The sequence below is a fragment of the Suillus discolor genome, assembly GCF_016758755.1.
Source record: "Suillus discolor strain FC423 chromosome Unknown F5147scaffold_45, whole genome shotgun sequence".
Taxonomy (NCBI): Eukaryota; Fungi; Basidiomycota; class Agaricomycetes; order Boletales; family Suillaceae; genus Suillus; species Suillus discolor.
This window is the reverse complement of record NW_024541292.1, coordinates 290,810-309,776: the sequence shown is the minus strand read 5'-3', so window position 1 is coordinate 309,776 and position 18,967 is coordinate 290,810. Positions and strand designations below refer to the sequence as shown.

Genomic DNA, 18,967 nt, shown 5'->3' with positions numbered 1-18,967 from the left:
AGTCGTCTGCCAGTTGGTCGTATGCCAGCTTCGTTGAAGGTTCTTTCGCAGTAAATTTGACCAGCCAAGCTTGTAGCTTGAGTCTATTTAGACGCTGTCGGCTGCGGCACTTTAAATTTGACGATATACTTTTATGGGTAGTGTGGTGCTGTGCATCATGCTGCACTGGCTCTAAGTGTCTGTACTTGCCAGCTTCTACCTTCGACTTCCACGTCGTTTCCGTCAGGCGTGTTATCCAGTAGCACGATATGCTCGACGCTCAGGAAAACTCAACATTAACGTCCGACTTTGATTCCCTTCACATATCTCTCGATTCATGCCCTCCTCCTGGCTTACAAACTCCTGCCATCCCATCTATCACTGAAGCCCAGAATCCATGGTCAGAGGAACAGCTGAAGCTCGATTTGAAGCCAGCACATACCCCAGATCCAACAGCGATTAACGCCGCTTCACCATCTATTTTCGCTGCACCTGCAGACTTAATCAACAACGCTCTCGATCACCAAGTGCGTGTTAGCAAGGATGTTCTGACTCAGTTTGATCCTTTTACAAACGAGGACGAGCTGAGTGCGCACCAGGCCTGGGCCAGCTCAGAAGGGCATCCACCACCTCCCCGAATTCCATCGCGGCCGAGTAGTCGAGCACACTCTAGGTCTGCCTCGAAGGACATTCAACGTGATGGGCCTTCTTCCAGATCTGGTTCACCCTCCCCACAACCATCGACTTCTTCCGCCTCATCTGCCTTTCCATCACTCGCTGCAATCGCTAGGACCTTCTCCATCCCTAGCGTGGCGACTAGAGCGCGCCCTCGGCCCTTGTCAATGGATGCGGCCAAACCCATTGTCACCCCCTCGCCTACAACCATGTCCTCATTTGCGCAGCAACAGTCTCAGTCTACTGCGCCATCACCGCTTTCCAGGCAGATTCCTCTTCCGTCTGATTACGCTGCCTCGAAGACACAAAGCGCACCGGACACCCGGTCCGCGACTCCAGCTATTACATCGCCATCTGGATCAGAGTCTCCACGCAAGGATAAGGACCCTTCTTTTAACTTCCAGAAGTTCCTCGACCAGATGAAGTCCAGGGGTGCTGAACCACTTGGCAAATACGTGCGATCGTGCGTCTGGTGACATTGTGTACGTTATAGGAGCTCACTTCACCGTCCTTCACTCTGCAGGTTTCTCAGCAACTTCACGAAACGGACGTTTACCGTCAACGACCAGATCAAGATAATCAATGATTTCCTGAGCGTACGTGTCTTTCATTCTATTCAAAGCAAGACATTCAATTTTATCAGTTCATTGCCACGAAAATGCGCGAAACGGACATTTGGAGAAATGCAACGGAGGAAGAATTTGACAACGCAATGGAAGGAATGGAGAAACTAGTGATGAACCGGCTTTATGAATACACGTACACGCCTTGTCTTCCTCTCCTTACTCCACCCCGACCAGTCACAGCCGATGATCTCGAACGCGATCGTGTGTTGTCTCAACGGATTGCGTTGTTTAGCTGGGTACGACCTCGACATCTTGATATACCCGAACTCGAATCCGACGATAATGATGGAAACACTGGATTTTTAGAATTTGCTCAACAGGGTATGTAGTATTCGTCCTCCTTGCTAGTCAGTCAAATTCTAAATGGCGGCAGAACTTTGCAAAGTGAATCATTACAAGGCTCCACGGGATAAACTCATCTGCATTCTGAACTGCTGCAAGATTATCTTTGGTTCGCGCTTTTCACTTCCTATTTCAGCAGCATGTTCACATTCTCGGATGTCATCCAGGTTTGATACGACATTTACGCAAGGACGAAAGTGCAGACTCTTTTGTGCCGATATTGATTTACGTGGTCTTGAGAGCGAACCCTGAGCATTTGCTTTCGAACGTCGAGTGTGTACAGGTTTTTTCACCGTGCAGCCCAATGAAGTTAACCAAATTTCCCAAAGGTTTATAAATCGCTTTCGAAATCCTGCGAAGCTACAAAGCGAGGCGGGTTACTATCTTTCAAGTCTCGTCAGTCTATGACTGCTCTGTCGGTTACTCGTGCTGATGTTTACTTCTCAGATGGGTGCTGTACAATTCGTTGAAAGTATGGATCATACCTCGCTCTCTAGTATATCACAGGCAGAATTTGAAAGGTTTTTATAATCTGTATTCAGTTCGTGATTCATGCTCATTCCTCTTGACAGAAATGTAGAGGCAGCAATCCAAACACTCCCTCCGTCGCTTCCTTCATCACCAACCATAGCCCAAGGCTCACAAACCCCGAATCAACTTCCACGTCAATCTCCACACGCAGGAGAAGAATCTGCACAACCGCTCGCCCTCGCCGTCCCATCATCAGCCCAGAATCTCACCATTGGCGAGGATGCTCGAAAGTTATTGCAGAAAACCGGGGATGTGGTATCAAAACCTCTCGGTGCCATCAGTCGTATATTCAGCGAGGCACTAGATGAAAAGATGGGCTACCTTCCAGGACCGTTCGCGCCCTTTGAGCTTGGTAGAGAAGAGCGGGAGAGACACTGGTCACACCCTGACCAGGTTGCTCAGTTCGCTGGTGGTACTCCGCACACACCGACAGGCAGTGAGGGACTTCAGGCGCCCATGCAAACACCTTACAAGCCCCGCGTCCGTCGTACGTCGCCTGTTCCAACTCCACCCACGCACATGGGGTACTCTTACGGAGCCGACGAAACCCCAAGTAGACCTGGCTCTAGAGGGCCATATGTACACCAAGCACTCGCGCTTGGTCCTGGCCAACCATTACCTCCCCCCAACGCTATTCCGCAGCACCTTCAACCACCTTCTGTAGGCCAACATATATCTCGTACGCCCACTCCCTCGCTGGACCTTACTGCTGTCGAAGCAGAAATCGACCGAGCGCATGCACAAGCGAGCGCTGCTGCTCGTGCGACTCTCGCTCAGATTTTCCCAGGAGTGGACCCAGAGGTGCGCGACTGGGTACTGGAGGCCAACGGAGGGGATTTGGGCAAGAGCATAGAAGGGCTCTTGGATATGGCTGGAGGATCATGAACAGCCTCAGAAGACGAGTCCGTGATGAGCGGGGGCTTTGATGCTGACAAGTCGTCACCAAAGCTCCCGAACTAGGAACTTGACGAGAGGGTTGTGACTTGCGATTGGATCTTACGGCGCGGGAAAACATATATCAAGAGCGTTTCCCCGCAATTAGTGATCTGTTCGTGCGAGATTAATATCTCGCTTCGACATGATACGGGTGTTATACTCCGACTGCCAGGTCAAAATGAGAATTCTGGGCCGACACGGCTAACACTACTGCAACGGGGCATCTGTCATCCATGTTCGTTCACTTTCTTGATGGAGAGGCTTGGGTGTTTTGATGCGTGCTTGTATATGCGATTTATCTTATTTCCAATGATAATTTTTCTTTCATCCTGTAATCCCATTCGCATTTGTCTTCCTTTCCTTTCCGTGGTTAAACTAGGAAACTGGCTGTCGACAACTGTTCTTCATAGCTGAGACAACCGAAGGGCCTAACAGTGCAATATCTCCGCATATTCGAACAGTCTTACGGCGTAAGTTAGACCTTGTAGACACTTCAACAAGACCTGTCGAGGCTGTCGTGTTTCAGTGCTGGTGAGTAGTACACGAGGTTTGTTTCATCCGTTGAAGATCTGACTCATCAGTTTGACATAGTAGGTACCTGGCATGGTGACAGTTGGCAGGTTGTCGTCGGGTACGGAGCTCCATTCCGTCACTCGAGCCTGTACCAAGGGTACGGAGGCGCTGCTCGAAGCCAATCCATGGCTCGCCAAAAGACTGTTGCCAGACAGCAGTGACCATGATACGTGTCTCAAGCGTCAAGTGAAGCAGACTTGGCATCTTCAGGTTCCTTCTTGGTCTCGATATGTCATCCGGGTCCTGTGCGTGTTTTCTACTACGTTCTTTGCTTATTTGACATGTATTTGATATTCACCTCGGTATCCAAGTTTGTGTGCGCTTTTGAATACCGCGGTCCGCTCATCGATCATTCCTTGTGTGAACCATCAATATGCCCTTCCATCTACTCGAGCATATTCCAAGAGAACTGGAAGTATGTGTGTGTCGGAGCAAGAGGAATTACACGGCGGTGTCTCCCCTTTGCATCGAAAATAAACCAAGCCTACAGGCTGCAGTTATCAGGCTATGCCAACAACAAGTATATTGAGTTGTCCGGTTCTTCTCAACGTCAAATGTGCAACGACACGCCAAGGCTACTGATTTGTAACTGTGGTTCCACGAAATCCCTCACATGATCTCTTTCCGGTATTTTACAATTCAAAGTAAGTCTGATCCGGGGTTATAACTTACAGGCACAGGAACCTACGTTTGGCTTTTTCTGTCAGGTGTATAGCGGGGCACCCCAGAATACTTGTTCTCGCTGCGCATCCGTCTAGTGGTCTCGTAGTAATACGAAGCAGTTCAGTGGGGGTGGGGGTTTTAATTTCTAATACATCTGGAATTTCATCACCTGTGAAGGCTGGGGAACATAATCCCCATCGAAAAATTGGATGTCGGCGTCCCGATCACACGACACGCCCTGACACGCCTGTACATGCCAATATTAATGTCTGAGTCATCTCTTGAGCTGTCGCACTCGAGGTTAAATCAGCTGATTTTAGTACCTACTGGCTAGCAGTAGGATCTCCATATCGATCTATATATCAGTGCATCGAACTGCAGCCTACCTGAGGCACGTCGTTTTTAAATCTACAGAGCACGCCCGGATGAGCTTGGCCACAACAAAGGTCAACAATTTTTCCTAAAAAGTTTATGTAGATCACACGCGAACGCGACACGCACGCCGCGTGCTGTGTGCATTCTGTGAACTTGGGGCTCACAGCCTGGAGAATGTGCCACTATCTTTACTCATCAGTGGGGTAAATGATTGTAACCGTTGTCATTACTTTGGATCGGCGCACATGATCACGCTGAAACAATTACTGTGATTGGTCCAATAACGGATATGAACCGCAACGCACCCAGATCAATGATCACTCTCGACTTACCGAATTGGACAACTTGATATGTTCCTGGCGTCCGGTCTGACAGAACCTTCAAAGAACCAGGGGTGACCAAGAGAGACCGGGTGGTGACCGTGGGGTGAAGTCGCTTGCAGGTCTGTCATCACCGAGAAAACATGCGGACTCGATGCTTATATAGGTTGCATCTCCGTTAATTTCAAAGTTGAGGTCCCTTTCCTACTGCCACCCCATCCACCCATCGACTGAAGACATCCTTACACCATATACCATGACGTTGTCTTCTTCACCACCCAGCATCTCCGAGAAAGATGATGTGGTCCATGTCGAAGATGGAAAGGCTGCTGCCGAAGGCGGGCTCTACAACCCTCATATCGACGTTTCGGGCATCGACGAACGCGCTTTAATGCGAAAAGTCGACATGCGGACTATACCATGGTTATCTTTTCTGTATTTACTTTGCTTCCTCGACAGAACGAGTATTGGAAATGCAAAGGTGAGCATCCATCCACTGGAGCATCACTCCCACGAGATCTAATCTCTTCGTAGCTGTACAAAATGGAGGCGGATTTAGGAATAACTGACACTCAGTATTTGATATGCCTGACGATTTTCTTTATATCCTACGCATTATTCGAGGTGAGCGCGATCTTAAGATCAATGGACGCGAGTTGACCTCGTACCAGGTGCCCTCAAACATCGTCTTGAAACGTCTAAAACCCTCCGTATGGCTTTCGATGCTCATGGTTCTTTGGGGTATTATGATGGTGTGTTTTCCGACGCTATTCTCTGGATCAAGTCGCACTAACCCTGTGTCCTCTACAGACGGTGCAAGGCCTAGTGCACAACTACAGCGGTTTACTAGGTTGGTACATCGCCTAGTGATTGTCGGATGTCACTGAATTCTTTGCTCGAAATAGTAATGAGATGGATGCTTGGTGCCTTCGAGGCTGGACTTTTTCCCGGAGTCACCTACTATCTCTCATGGTACGTGCGACTAGCTCTTCTGTGTGCGGAAGCGTTATCTGATCTGTATCATGATGTCCGTGCAGTTGGTATAAGCGTTCGGAATTTGGTATCCGCGCTGCCATATTCTTCTCGGCCGCGACCATTTCCGGTGCATTTGGTGGCCTTCTCGCTGTATGTGCCAATCAATTACAACTAGCGATTCTTCTAATTTAATTTTTTTTTGTGACATGCAGGTCGGCATAGCCAAGATGGATGGGATCGGTGGAAAGCCTGCCTGGTCGTGGATCTTTATCATCGAGGGCCTTATTACCATCGTGGCAGGTGCTGTCTCTTATTGGATTATCGTCGACTTCCCGGACAACGCAACGTTCCTTACCGAGGCCGAGCGGACTGTCGTTATTCGCCGCCTGCAGGGTGACGCCCAGTTCAGTGCTGGTGGAGAGAAGATGCAGTGGCGACACATCAAAAAGGCACTGACCGAATGGAAAACCTACCTTGCCAGTAAGTCCACCTGATCCGCAACTTACATTCGCTAACAAACTGTCATAGTGATCGTTTACGCCGGAATCGACATGCCTTTGTATGCATTCGCGTTGTTCTTGCCGAGTATCATTAACCAGGTGAGTCCATGGTCTTACGTTCCGTCTTTACGAATCGCACGTGCTAACTCTCGTGAAACAGCTCGGTATGCTCTCATACTCTAAGATGTGACATTTCACCGATTGATTGTCCCCAGGATACTCTGCAACTAAAGCGAATCTATTAACCGTCCCTGTTTATGCGCTTGCATGCATATCTACTTGCCTCGTCGGCTTCCTCGCCGACCGGCACGGCAACCGTGGGATGTTTAACTTGTGGGTTTACCATTCGCTACACTGCGGCTCCATTGCTTACCACCATGTTTTTGTTTCTAGCATTCTGCTTTCCATCGGTAAGTTTGCATGGTGCTCATGGTAACGACGTCGCTCACGCAATCTGGGATGTTTATAGCCGCTGTTGGATACATCATCTTGATCGTCTCCCGCGACGCCGCATTGTCATACTTTGCGGTGTTCTTATCTGCTTGGTAAGCCAGTTCTACTATGAAATTGATCTATGCCTGATGAAGTGCAATGTAGCGGCATTTACCCTTGCATTCGTGAGTGGCGCTCTTTCTATGGTATCTGTAGCATTAATGCTGATCGCTTCTGATTCCACAGCAAACACGGTGTAAGTGTGATCCACTAACGATTTGTTCCCTTCTGACCGATCGGAAACAGTGCCTGGATGTCTAACAACTCAGAGGGAACATACAAGCGTAGTGTCGCTCTTGCAATGGTCATCAGCTGGTGAGTTATTTTTGGGGTGCGTGCGATCCACGACTGACACCGACTCAGGGGTAACTTGCAAGGCGCCGTTAGTTCCAATGTCTATCGTGCAAACCAGACACCTTGGTACCCATTAGGCCACGGACTTGTGCTGATGTACATCGGAACTGGTCTCATCGCTACAGTCACATTTAGGTTCCTCTTAAAGCGGGAGAACGCTCGTCGGGACCGCGGAGAGCGAGACGAAATCATCGAGGGACACGAGGGAGGCTTTGAAGTCAACGGTCGGTTCGCGAGCGTTGAAGATGCCCAGAGGGAAAAGGGAGACGAATGGAGTGGGTATAGATACACTCTGTGAAAACTGCGGTACGATATGAACGGTGTGGTTTTTCTTCCCTTTCCTCAATGTAACTTATGATATGATTTATGACTGGATGTAACAATACATTAATGTCTGACGATTTGTGGCTTTAGTATGTTTCATCATTTTAATGACTACCAATTGGGTTTTGCGCTTGGCCTTCCAGAATCCAATGGCGTTACCCCTGTGATCAATACAAAGAATCTTGCAGGAAAGGCTAGAATCAATATTATGGCTGGTACCACATAGTTTGACAGACTATCGATATCCCTAATCGGCAGGCGGAATGCATCAAACTTTCAAAGCAGCAGTCACGCAAATGTCACAGAGTTTCAAAGTTAGCGACTAGCTTGTATAAGCGAAGCGCGTCTAGTTGCTGCAGTCACCCGTCTCCTAGGATAAGGGTCCGTTAGCTAAAACAAGAGGAACGCCGAGGATAGCAGTAGTTTCAAACCTGCAAAAATTCTCATTGGGGTTACCGCTACTCCAACCGCGCCCTCGAAGTTCTGTTTAGGAATAACACACGGTGCATCTATATGTACAGATTCCGTCGCACGACTGCACCACGTCCGATGTGACCGGCCAGCTGCATCCAGTAATCATGACCCACCGGTGGGGTGGTTTATGGTTTGGGAGGGCTAGTGGGTGTAGGAAGCATCAGACCCCCACTAGCAAGTCTCGTGGCCTTTAGCCCAAACTCACTCACCGAGGAGGTACCTTACCCTTTTCGGCCGTTTCCGTAAATGCCGTATAAGGTTAAGTGAGCGGTGGCGACTTCGGCACTTTCAATGTCGACTATCTCATTCAATCTGCTTCAATTTTGGCTTTGTGTAGCTGAGCTGGACGGTGTCTGTAAACACCACATAGTCTCGGTTTACATTTTACTATGGATAAGTCTGTTTCAAGTCCGCATCGTCTTTCTCTGAAAGCTTGAGGATCACAAGTTCATACCTGAATGCTATACTACATACTGATTTTTGTCATGTCTTTTGCGCCCCTGTCATTCATTCTAGCTGACGCTTCACTACAGAGAAGGTCACAGTAAGTCCACCGAGTCGTCTCTCCATGGGAAAACTCACAAAGAAGGCATCTAATGCCTCATCTACACGGTCACACTAGTCATCTAGGTCTATCATAGACTTAGATGATTTGACTCTCTAGGAAATTGACGCCGTAATGATTGCGTCGTCCATCTCGGAGAGAGTCAAGTCACTCAAAAAGCTGTCGCAAAGGGGTTCCAAGGCTCTGGCCCGTCCCTCGAAGAAGGTCAAGCAATCATTTGCGTCCCGATTTGCTCAATAGAGACCCACAGACACCAATGATCTCACATGATCAAGTATCGATTTGCTGGCCAGTGACGACGACAAAGAAACGAAAAGTACATTCCATCCTGATCCCGATCTTGCTGCAGATTTCGGTGTGTGTCTTTCCATTGATATTTTTATTGTCGTTAATACAGTCTTTTTTGTAATGTACCCGCGGTGTTTTCCAATATCTACGGTTGTATGTAACCGTATCCGTGGAGGGTACGTTGTTGGCAGGTCAGGTACGGTGTCGACTTTCCGACTCGTGCGGAACCTTAGAACTTCCACGAATCGCTTTATGTCGTCACCAACGCCGGAAGCCTGAGCTCATCGTAAGCATCAAACTTCTTTCTGGCAAGCGAAAATCATTGGTCTTTCCTGATGAAGTCTGTAGGGTACCGGTTGCCAATGCGCCGGAAGGGATACATAGCATGATAATAGTTTAAAAGTCCACAAGCTGGTCGCGGCAGGCCATAAATACAGTTTACGACCATGTCAAGGTAGGTCGCTTCATCTCTGTAAGGATATCATGTCCTCTACGCCCACCACCTCAGATCAAGGACGTTCGAGACCGGCCACGTAATTCAATGATGCGAAGAGTAATACTCTTCGCATCCAAATCACGTATCCTTTCTTCGCTCCCTCTCCATTCCTCATTCTTGTTCGGGTCTGTTAAGCTAATTGAAAACGTATATGTACTGTCCATGTACACTCATACCCATAGCGAATCGTATACGCAGATCCCCGCTCCAAGTACGACCGAAAAGCCTCATAGAACGTCTCATCTTACTCGTCTCAATTCTCCTCGCTCTTGTGCCACGTTTAACCCTTCTCTGCTCACTTTCCCCTTAGAACTCAATTAATAGCCTCACATCTCCTCTTTGAATTTGCAACGCTGACTAGCGGAATGGACACCTCAAATTCTCCTCGCACAACAAGCGAAACCACGCCTCTGGTCTCAGCAGGGACCTCGAAAAAGCCTAAAACACCTCTTCCAAAACTTCAGATAGGCATACTTATGACATTGCGACTTGTCGAACCTATCGCTTCGATGTCCATATTTCCGTACATCAATCAGGTACGATGATTTCACAATGGGCGCATCAAACTGTTTTTCATCCATTCTTCATATTTTTATTTTCAGCTTATCAGAGAACTTGGCATCACTGGAGGTGATGATGCGGCTGTAGGATATTATGCTGGGATAATTGTAGGTACTGAGATCATGAGTTGCCAGAATCATAATTTTCTCATACCACCGGATACGATTGACAGGAGTCTTTGTTTTTCGTCGCACAGACACTGACAGTACTGAGATGGAGTCGGTTGTCTGACCGTATTGGGCGCAAGCCAGTGTTACTAGTGGGGCTATCAGGAACTTGCATGTCAATGCTGTGTTTCGGTCTCTCGACAACGTTCTGGGGCCTTGTCGTTAGGTATGGCTTTAGCTAAAGATATGAAATACAACCCTTACGTTATTTTTAGCCGCTGCATGTGCGGTGTACTGAACGGCAATGTTTCAGTTTTGAAGACCATGTTGGGCGAATTGACAGACTCTACGAATATGGCTCAGGGATTTGCCTTGCTTCCGATAATGTGGTGCATTGGAGGCTTTATTGGGCGAGTACAATCATTGACTACTTGAATGGCCATAATTAAATCTCCATACCAGTCCCTTAATAGGTGGAATGCTTGCGCGTCCACAAGATAACTGGCCCAAGTTATTCGCGCACCCATTTTGGAGCAAATACCCCTATTTTCTACCTTGTGCAGTGTCTGCTTGCATGTTTGTACTGGGCTTTCTCGTCGTGTTATTTTTCTTAGAAGAAGTGAGTTTTACATACTACCTGTGTCATCGCACAATGTTACTCACGATCGACAGACATTATCGACCAAGCGTCGACCAAAGTTGACAACAACAACTCTAGGCATTTCAAATGGTGCCAACAGTGATAATAGAGAAGATCTTTCACAGACATCCATGCGATCTCTGCTCACACCTACCATTGTCATTCCAATTGCAAACTACGCCATGCTCGCCTTGCTTGATATTGCTCTCATGGCTATTTTGCCGCTGTTCCTTTCTACGCCTACCTATCTTGGCGGCCTTGGTTTCACTCCTTCTCATATTGGCTTGTGGATGGGAATATATGCAATGGCAAATGGTATCTTCCAGGCACTGTTCTTCGCCAAAATTGTCGATTGGGTTGGTCCAAAGCGTTTCTTTTGCGGCGCCGTGTCGTGCTTCACGCCAATTATGCTTATGTTTCCGATCATGTCGTGGCTTGTACACGCAAGGGGGATGGTTGATCATGCAACCACATTTACATTAATCAGCCTACTAGCGCTGACGAGCATGTGGGATATGGCATACGGTGTGTGTTGCAACTAAACCCATCCCCACCCTGTCATTAAGACTAAAATCCACTTCATTATAGGGACTGTATTCATGTTTATCAGGGCCTCTGCCCCCACAAAGAATGTCCTTGGCGCTGTCAATGGTCTTGGTCAAACCTCCGCGTCCATGGCTCGTGTCGTTGGGCCTGCATTTGCAACTTCGCTTTTTGCATTCTCAAAGGAACACAATGTTCTGAACGGGAATGCGGTCTATGTTGTCTTTATTGTGCTGGCTGGTGTATTGAGGTGGCTAGGGTCACAATTGCCAGATGAAATGCAAGATAGGGATGAGTGATTCACAAGGTAATCAGAGGAAAATGTGTATGCACCTAGAGAATTACCTTGTTCCAGTGCAACGTTTAGTATAACTCCATGGGTTTCAATCTTGATACGACTGGCTACATATTCGTCTTTGCCGCCGTATGTCCGATCATCTGTGACTATTCTAATTGTGGTTATATATTAGTATAGATACTTGATCACCGGACTAGATGTCCACCCAAGAATTTGTCCAGAGTCTTCGTCCTCAGTGGTTAGTCTGCAAACAAGGCACACACGTTTCAGGTTCCAGGTTTATCGGAATCCCTTGTTCCTTTTGGGCGTCCACGGCCGCGTTTAGATACCTACAACGTGATGATACGGGCACTTGAACTATACACGCAGGGGTTCACGAGAAATTAAATTTTATCTCAGGGAGGAGGAAAGGGATTAAATATCAAGTGGCACATGATGTATAGTAGAAGCCCCCCTCTACTCATCCACTAGACTTGTATTTCAGTCTGATGCAATACAATTTGATTGGCTGATGAAAATATCTAGCATCGTTGCGGCACCCAGCACAAGCTTCCAAAGTGCATCACGGCACATATCGGCAGGTGACACTTCTGCATGACTTCAGCACCTTTAACTATCTCACTCAATTCTGCCTCAATCGTGGTCGTTCAACCTCGCAATGAGTTGTATTAAAGAGAGAATGATATATAGGTCAAGAAGGTAGTGTTTAAGTGACTAGGAATACGAGTTTTGCGAAAGTGCCGACCTCTGTGGGTACCGATTATACAGTAAGGGATGCTAGTAGTATACCGAGTAGACTGGTGACCAGCCCTGTCTATATACCGAGTGCCACAGTGGATTGTGGGAGCCTACGACGTGATCAGCTATTCAATGAATAGAAGTTAGTTGCCCCCCTGATAAGCAAACCGAATAGAAAGAAGAAAATCGTTCCTACCTATCCACGCCAATCCTACTGAACAAAACTGACGGGTTTCATGCTCCAATAATGCTGGGCATGCTGTGTAAATCTCAAGCATATCTGGTCGGTCCGAGTCAGGAGATGTGACCAATATGAATCATAGCCTATCTGACAATGCATGAAACAATTTTGGAGACTTACATACACAAAGCCTTGACTCGGAAGCGCTCGAGCCCCGGAGAGACTTCCATCGTTCGAGAAGCTGCTGAAATACGATCAGAAAGCTCGGATTTACCCACGACGCTCGTAGTTATTATAGTCTAACGCCCAGATGCCATCACCTGCCAAGCTGCGACGAGACCGAGATTCGGCTGTCCGAAGACTTGCCGAATACCCCGGTCATGTGAAGCGCGGATGTATGTCGGCATGAACCACGGGGTCTGAAGTGGCGCTGCACGGCGTATACTACTTTGTGGTTATGCAATACCGCCGGAGTGGATATCACGGAATGTTGTTGCGAGGATCTTTGTTTTTGGCTCGTTCTTTGTACGAAATCGACGATGAGCAGTCCATCAGAATGCCATAATCACTTTCGACACTTCATTTCGGTGTGCTGAAAGTATAATAGCATGGAGCTATTCAAAAAAAAGGATAGTGATGTGTACCATAACTGATCATGAGTGCAATCAGAGTTTCTGGAAAAGAACGTTCATTAATGCGGCGGACTGGAACATTCCGATAAGCCAAGACAAGTTTTGTCAGCAGCACATAGTTACCGTCAAAATCCGCACCTGCCCTAAACTCCTTGTACATGAAATCACGAACCTATAATTAAAGCCCGGAAAAAAAATCAATGCGTGTTTATACGCGTCTTCAAGTTGGCGATCATCATCCTCCTTATATACCCTCCCTTCCTCAAAATTTTTATCTTTACTTGTTTTATTATCAAAAATGGGTCGCCCTCTTTACTCTAAAGCTTTCCAGACAGAACCTATCATCAGACAGCCAGAGGCTCCTTGTCCATACGAAAAGTGGTCACATATCAACGCTTTCGATCCAGACTCTGACGAGTTCTTCGAAAGCGACCAGGCAGTTTACGAGGCCTTCGTTGACCACATGCCTGTAGAACACTCGGAAGATGAAGAAGAGATGGAGGAGGACAGAGAAGCTGTAGTTATCAGACTAGACCTCACCGGCGAGGGCAGTCTTCTCGACCGTGACAGCCCAATGGCTGTTGGCGGTGATAGCCTAGCCCAGTACATTGGTCAGGCCTACCGAAGGCAGACGGTAGAGGCGGAAGCTCCCGTCCGAGTTCGTCTCGCGGCCCATACTACCCCTGGTGAAGTCCAGAGTGACGCGCCAGTGTCGCACGAATCAGTAGAGATCGACTCTTCGCGGGATGTGATGGCATCATTAGACCCACCTCCACAGCCAATATTTGCCACGCAGTCACACAATATCTTTAATCACCGTCATCATGAACCAAGAGATGAACTCCCTCTTCCGACCCCCAGTGCACCCATCCCTGTTCCCGGCACAAACTCCTCTTCATCCGGTGAAGGGCTATCTCTCTCCTCGTTCTATCACCACCATATATCATCAACACCGCCACGACGCCACACATCCTTTTCTCGTTTTTCCCCGTCACCGCCTCCCACAGTCTCACCTCGTATTTACACCTGGGCGCCTCGTCGCCAGACATATTCGCCAGCCGCCACAAGTCCTCTTCCTAACAATAACGCACGCATGTCTCATACTCATATATCCCCCGCACTCGTCCGTGTCCGTGACGTCATGGCTTAACTTGTAAATCATCGCATCATCGCAATCTTTTGATACATAACGTCTTCCTTTCCTTCATTTTGACTGGAGTTATCAAGGCGTTCCAGCATGCACCATTCACCTGATCTTTATCCTGCTTCTTCATACACTCAGCTAATCCATTACTTATTGCACTATTACAATGGCCGTAAATGACCCACCTCATTTGCTGTACTATACTGTGCTTTTATAGACGTTGTTTAGCGGAAGTATAGATTAGACTTGGTGCTCTGAATTCATCCGCTTTCAGCATTGTTTATACCTTGTATTGCGAAATCTGCGATCTGAACGGTTGTGTGAATTCGACTGCTACAGCGCATAATGGAATCAGCCCCATCTCGCATCCCATTGTCCAATACTCTGTGCAAGCACAAAGTTCCCATTTTGACCCGGGCCAAGGATGAAACAGCCGGTGTCCTCCGTGTTGATTTCCGGTACTCGGAGAGGTGGATCTCGGGCCGTATCGAAAGAAGCATCAGGGATGGCGCCAACAGGCGATGTGCAACAACCTTGTCTCGTTATTGCAACGAACGCCTGCTTATCGGTCGCAGATGCCAAATATGACCTACACAGCAAACCATCAATTCTCCAACACCATCGAACCTCAAAATGTCTGACGTCACCGTGTCCAGAGCGTCTTTTACGAATGATTGGTGAAGGAAAGCCGCCCATGTTATCCGTGTCACGTCACCGATATATGAAGGAGCGGGAACTTCGTAGACAGCAACGTAAGGATTGACACGGTCATTTGCTTTCAGTCTACCGTTTGTTGAGGAAAAGTTTGGAAAAAGTGACGCTTAGACACGAACCTTTGAGCTCCTAAGCAAGCCATGCCCACCCATTCAAAAAGGTCGCCGATACGTTCATCCCAATCCTCTGTGCTTTCCTCGGGAATGGGAGTAAGTGCCGGGACTGGGATAAGTATATCGGCCGAAGGACAGATTTGAGGCTGAACAATCACCACCTCGTCCGACTCGGAGGTTCCTAGCTGGACGTCTTAAAAGAACACCAAAATGCGTTGGTCTGAAAATACATAATCTCCGCCTTACACACGCACCTGTTTGACAGTAAAGAACTTTCCATTTCCCAAGACCCTCTTCTCTGAGCTCGTCCCAGAATTTCAGGGCTGCCTTCTGCTTCACACGTACAGCGACAGATTCGGTCTCTTGCCTAACCGGTATGCGTATCACTGCACTAGGTCTCCATCACTTCTTTTTCGTGCATGAACTGGAATCCTGAGTGACATACCGTACTGCTCGGGGCACCCTTTGAATGGGAGTTTCTTCCCGATCAAACCGAGTTGCTCGTACAGTGATTTTGAGACGCAGAGGGTGAGGACGCCTCTAGGATCAATGCACCATGTATCAGCGCACTCGGAGGTAGATGGCAATGCAGTTATATTCCTGTTTGACACATAACAGGATCGTATCAGTGTTTCTTCAAGGCACGGTTCAGAATTTCCTTACCTGCCCGGACTGTTGGAGGCAAACTCAAAAAAATCTGATAGCGTACAACATTTTTTATAGTATGCGGGCTTCAGGGATGTAAGCGCCCTCTCGAGTTCATCGGAAGCAGGAAACACGATGTCTAGCTGAGGAAGTATAAGTGTTCAGCGTTTCGCTTCAAAAAAGTACAAAAACGATACTATACCTGTTGAGTGAAAGGGTGTACCGCCGAAAATTGGTTGAGTTGAGTGGATGGCAAAGTGCCGTTCGTTAGCATCACTCTCGAATGCGCCCGGGCCATCGTCACGGTGGTTGGCGATCGCGGAAGGTACTAGTAGTTGGAGGTGAAGGAGATATGTGGCTCGGCAATTTCTAATGGATCGGACATGGTAGCTAGTCTGACTCTGGATGCGCTTCAGCATTTAATAATCTTGCCACACCCGCATCTATTTGTGAGCTATCTTATTATACGTTTGAGGTCACCAACTAGTACGATATTGTCGATCAACCTGGTCTTCCCAACCCATAGCGCACCGCTCAGAATCACAGGTATATCTCCTGCCAACTGATGGTTCGAAGACGCGTCCAAGACGTCGAATGTCTCCGAATCATTCATCTCTATATAATCCAGCCGCATATCCACTCCGTCAATGGCAGCCTGTACTTTTACTTCGTCGATGACAGAGACAGCTTTTGAAACACATCGGTCCTTGGATTCGCCATTCGACCACGCGGATTCTGCGTATTGTAGGGCCTTGTAAATCGCAGGTGCAAATTTCCGCTCATTTGCAGAGAGATATGCGTTTCTGGACGATAAAGCAAGCCCATCGTTCGGGTCACGGGTCGTGGGGACAATATGGACGTGGTCAGCTTCGGGGTGTGGGAAAAGCAAATCCTTGCAGAGTCTCCGAAGAAGTAAGGCTTGCTGAATATCTTTCTGACCGAAATACGCATTTGTAGGCTACAATCGTTGTCAAACTAAGCTGTGTCTTGCGGAGAGGCCCTCTCACCTGGACCACGTTGAATAGCTTGGTTACAATTGTCACCACGCCTCGGAAAAATGTCGGCCTGCTTGCGCCTTCCATCTGATGTCCGTATCCCTTCATCTCGACGAACGCTCCCTTTTGTGTTGAAACATCTTGGCTTATACCAGATGGATACATGTCCTGGACCGAGGGTAGAAATATGGCAGAGGCTTTCCTCACAGTCTCGCCCACAGTAACCTGCTGTGCTGTAAGGAGCTCCAGGTCTCCTGGTAAGGTGCGAGGGTACGTGGCGAGGTCTTCATGCGGGGCGAACTGGGCTGGGTTCACAAAGATGGAAAGAACTGTCAGCTCATTTTCGGCCAGTGACCTCTGAACTGAATCGCATGGTTTGAGATTAGTAAGGAGGTATTTTTAGACTTCAAAAAAGAAGTGTGTGAGATGTGCTCACCAAGAGACAGATGTCCGTCGTGAAGAGCTCCCATGGTCGGCACGAAGCCCACAGATTTCCCCTCATCGAAGGCTCTCTGTCGCCATTGTCTGTACGATGCGACCGACGTTAGAAGAGGGATGGGTGATGGTGGAAGGGAGGAGGTTGACGTTGACATTGATCGACGAAGTGCCCTGGTGACAGAGCGCCAGAGGTACATGCTCAGTACTCGAGGCCAGATGATGCGGCTCTGGCAGCACAAACGCGCGAATTACGACGAGGTTAAATTGTGGGTTGAAGTGTGAAAATATACCACAATATGCGGCCATCACGCCAACAATTACACGTTTTACTCTCATTATGACTACATTTTCCCCAAGAATTCTCGAATATTTCCACCGGTGTGATACATCCAGCTGTATTCAAAATATTGCATACACTGCGCTAGCTTCGTGCAGCGTGCTCGAGCTCGTCCAATTTGTGATCATCGTACAAAACAAACTACTGAATTTTCAGGGCGGCCATCTTATCTAACCGAATTTGATTGCACGTGATCACTAATAAACAGTTTGAAATACAGTCACGTTTCGCCGTTTCTACTAGCTAACCTCCTCGTGTTTCCACTCAAGGAGGGTCATTATCTTCTTCTCTCCTCTAGCTATCTTCCCGTTGTCGAATAGCCCTCTGTTCACGAACCCGTTCTTCTCAAAAGTTCGGTTGCTACCAATATTCCCAGCGAAAGTGTGCGCTACAACATGGCGAACTCCCATTCTAGGGATCCCCCAAGCGGTCATCAAGAGACCGATTGCTGCAGTCATGATGCCCCTTCCGTGATGGCTCGCAGCAAGCCAGTCTATCTCACACGAAAACATGATAGACTCGTCAGCACTGAGACAACTGTCATAGGTCCAGAGAACCAACGTACCTCCAATAGCATACACAATCGTCGGGTCTCCTGCTTGCTTTTTCGCATTATCTTCCTGCATTTGCTTCCGTTCCACTTCATCTAGTACCTCCTCGAACGGACTTCTTCTGAAATTCACATCTCCTATAATAACATCCGTCCCATCCTCTTTGACTTCCCTAATATGTCGCACAGGGCACGCGTCCACGAACTGAAGCGGGCCATCAGGGAATTCCTCCGCGCTCTTTCGTAGGTAATCCAAAGTAACATCTGATTCCTTTCTCACAAACTGGATCCAAGAGTCTGCGTGTTCCGGTAGATACGGAATTGGGGGGTTCTCTAACCATTTGTAAATAGCCGGATCGTTTATATGCTGTATGGTTACAAACTGATCTCCCTGTCGAGGTGGGGTGATAATAATGTTCTGGTGTAGTGCGGCAAGCCGGAGGAATGGTTCCCCAGTTTGGGGATTAATCTCGAGTGGATGAAGTTGGCTTGTCATCCTTGATGTTCAATGATGCAGAAGATCTGTTGATGTGACTAGAAGTCTTTGCAATCTATTAGTGAAAGGAGTCACAAAGTGTATGTTTGAGTCATGTGGAAGGCGGTGTGTGTGTGAAAAGTCAAGTTCGATAACAGACTGCCCGAGATGGCCGGTCTTCGTAGACAGACCAAATAAGTCGTTCCTGTAGTAGTACTCAGATCAGTTGAATGTAGGCTTGCACGAGGAAAAGTTTATTTTGCTCATGAGAAATCATTTGCCTTGGGGTCATGGTGTCCATCCTAAATTTGATATGCATTGGGGTAGGTAAAAGCCAAGATATGGTGCGCAATCATGTATCTGATGGA

The 18,967-nt window shown here is 47.9% G+C and overlaps 7 protein-coding genes across 7 annotated transcripts; 4 read left to right on the top strand and 3 right to left on the bottom strand.

Moving 5' to 3' along the window:
* Window positions 1-248: 248 nt before the first annotated feature.
* Window positions 249-3,038, top strand: F5147DRAFT_776137 (uncharacterized protein; the record flags this gene model as incomplete). The annotated part of the gene is made up of 8 exons (XM_041441813.1): window positions 249-1,117; window positions 1,178-1,250; window positions 1,298-1,601; window positions 1,654-1,731; window positions 1,790-1,895; window positions 1,952-2,018; window positions 2,070-2,143; window positions 2,195-3,038. The coding sequence occupies 8 exons, from the start codon at window positions 249-251 to the stop codon at window positions 3,036-3,038; spliced, it is 2,415 nt and encodes an 804-aa protein (XP_041290451.1).
* Window positions 3,039-4,826: 1,788 nt separating this feature from the next.
* Window positions 4,827-7,832, top strand: F5147DRAFT_706732 (major facilitator superfamily domain-containing protein). Its single transcript, XM_041438021.1, has 17 exons — window positions 4,827-5,142; window positions 5,211-5,501; window positions 5,555-5,644; window positions 5,692-5,772; window positions 5,831-5,870; window positions 5,926-5,992; window positions 6,058-6,145; window positions 6,208-6,475; window positions 6,524-6,594; window positions 6,642-6,644; window positions 6,710-6,828; window positions 6,889-6,905; window positions 6,965-7,040; window positions 7,093-7,112; window positions 7,174-7,183; window positions 7,234-7,302; window positions 7,351-7,832. Exons 2-17 carry the CDS (start codon window positions 5,277-5,279, stop codon window positions 7,637-7,639), a joined length of 1,533 nt encoding a protein of 510 aa, XP_041290450.1. The 5' UTR covers window positions 4,827-5,142; window positions 5,211-5,276; the 3' UTR covers window positions 7,640-7,832.
* Window positions 7,833-9,853: 2,021 nt separating this feature from the next.
* On the top strand, window positions 9,854-11,712 carry F5147DRAFT_809639 (MFS general substrate transporter; the record flags this gene model as incomplete). Its single annotated transcript, XM_041443423.1, has 7 exons — window positions 9,854-10,024; window positions 10,091-10,156; window positions 10,222-10,382; window positions 10,432-10,566; window positions 10,619-10,775; window positions 10,829-11,321; window positions 11,385-11,712. 7 exons carry the CDS (start codon window positions 9,854-9,856, stop codon window positions 11,636-11,638), a joined length of 1,437 nt encoding a protein of 478 aa, XP_041290449.1. The 3' UTR covers window positions 11,639-11,712.
* Window positions 11,713-13,486: 1,774 nt separating this feature from the next.
* Window positions 13,487-14,338, top strand: F5147DRAFT_580699 (uncharacterized protein; the record flags this gene model as incomplete). Its single annotated transcript, XM_041431558.1, has 2 exons — window positions 13,487-13,846; window positions 13,919-14,338. The coding sequence occupies 2 exons, from the start codon at window positions 13,487-13,489 to the stop codon at window positions 14,336-14,338; spliced, it is 780 nt and encodes a 259-aa protein (XP_041290448.1).
* A 203-nt stretch (window positions 14,339-14,541) lies between these two features.
* F5147DRAFT_284725 (ribonuclease P 40kDa subunit-domain-containing protein) lies at window positions 14,542-16,193 on the bottom strand. The gene is made up of 7 exons (XM_041429035.1): window positions 16,007-16,193; window positions 15,823-15,947; window positions 15,605-15,759; window positions 15,414-15,545; window positions 15,166-15,352; window positions 14,975-15,115; window positions 14,542-14,921 (listed from the first exon to the last, which is right to left on the bottom strand). Exons 1-7 carry the CDS (start codon window positions 16,100-16,102, stop codon window positions 14,684-14,686), a joined length of 1,074 nt encoding a protein of 357 aa, XP_041290447.1. The 5' UTR covers window positions 16,103-16,193; the 3' UTR covers window positions 14,542-14,683.
* A 20-nt stretch (window positions 16,194-16,213) lies between these two features.
* On the bottom strand, window positions 16,214-17,697 carry F5147DRAFT_706717 (Pantoate-beta-alanine ligase). The gene is made up of 3 exons (XM_041438020.1): window positions 17,236-17,697; window positions 16,812-17,161; window positions 16,214-16,762 (listed from the first exon to the last, which is right to left on the bottom strand). The coding sequence occupies exons 1-3, from the start codon at window positions 17,432-17,434 to the stop codon at window positions 16,259-16,261; spliced, it is 1,053 nt and encodes a 350-aa protein (XP_041290446.1). The 5' UTR covers window positions 17,435-17,697; the 3' UTR covers window positions 16,214-16,258.
* Window positions 17,698-17,813: 116 nt separating this feature from the next.
* Window positions 17,814-18,891, bottom strand: F5147DRAFT_746769 (uncharacterized protein; the record flags this gene model as incomplete). Its single annotated transcript, XM_041439880.1, has 3 exons — window positions 17,814-18,067; window positions 18,140-18,612; window positions 18,881-18,891. 3 exons carry the CDS (start codon window positions 18,889-18,891, stop codon window positions 17,814-17,816), a joined length of 738 nt encoding a protein of 245 aa, XP_041290445.1.
* Between the last annotated feature and the right edge of the window lie 76 nt (window positions 18,892-18,967).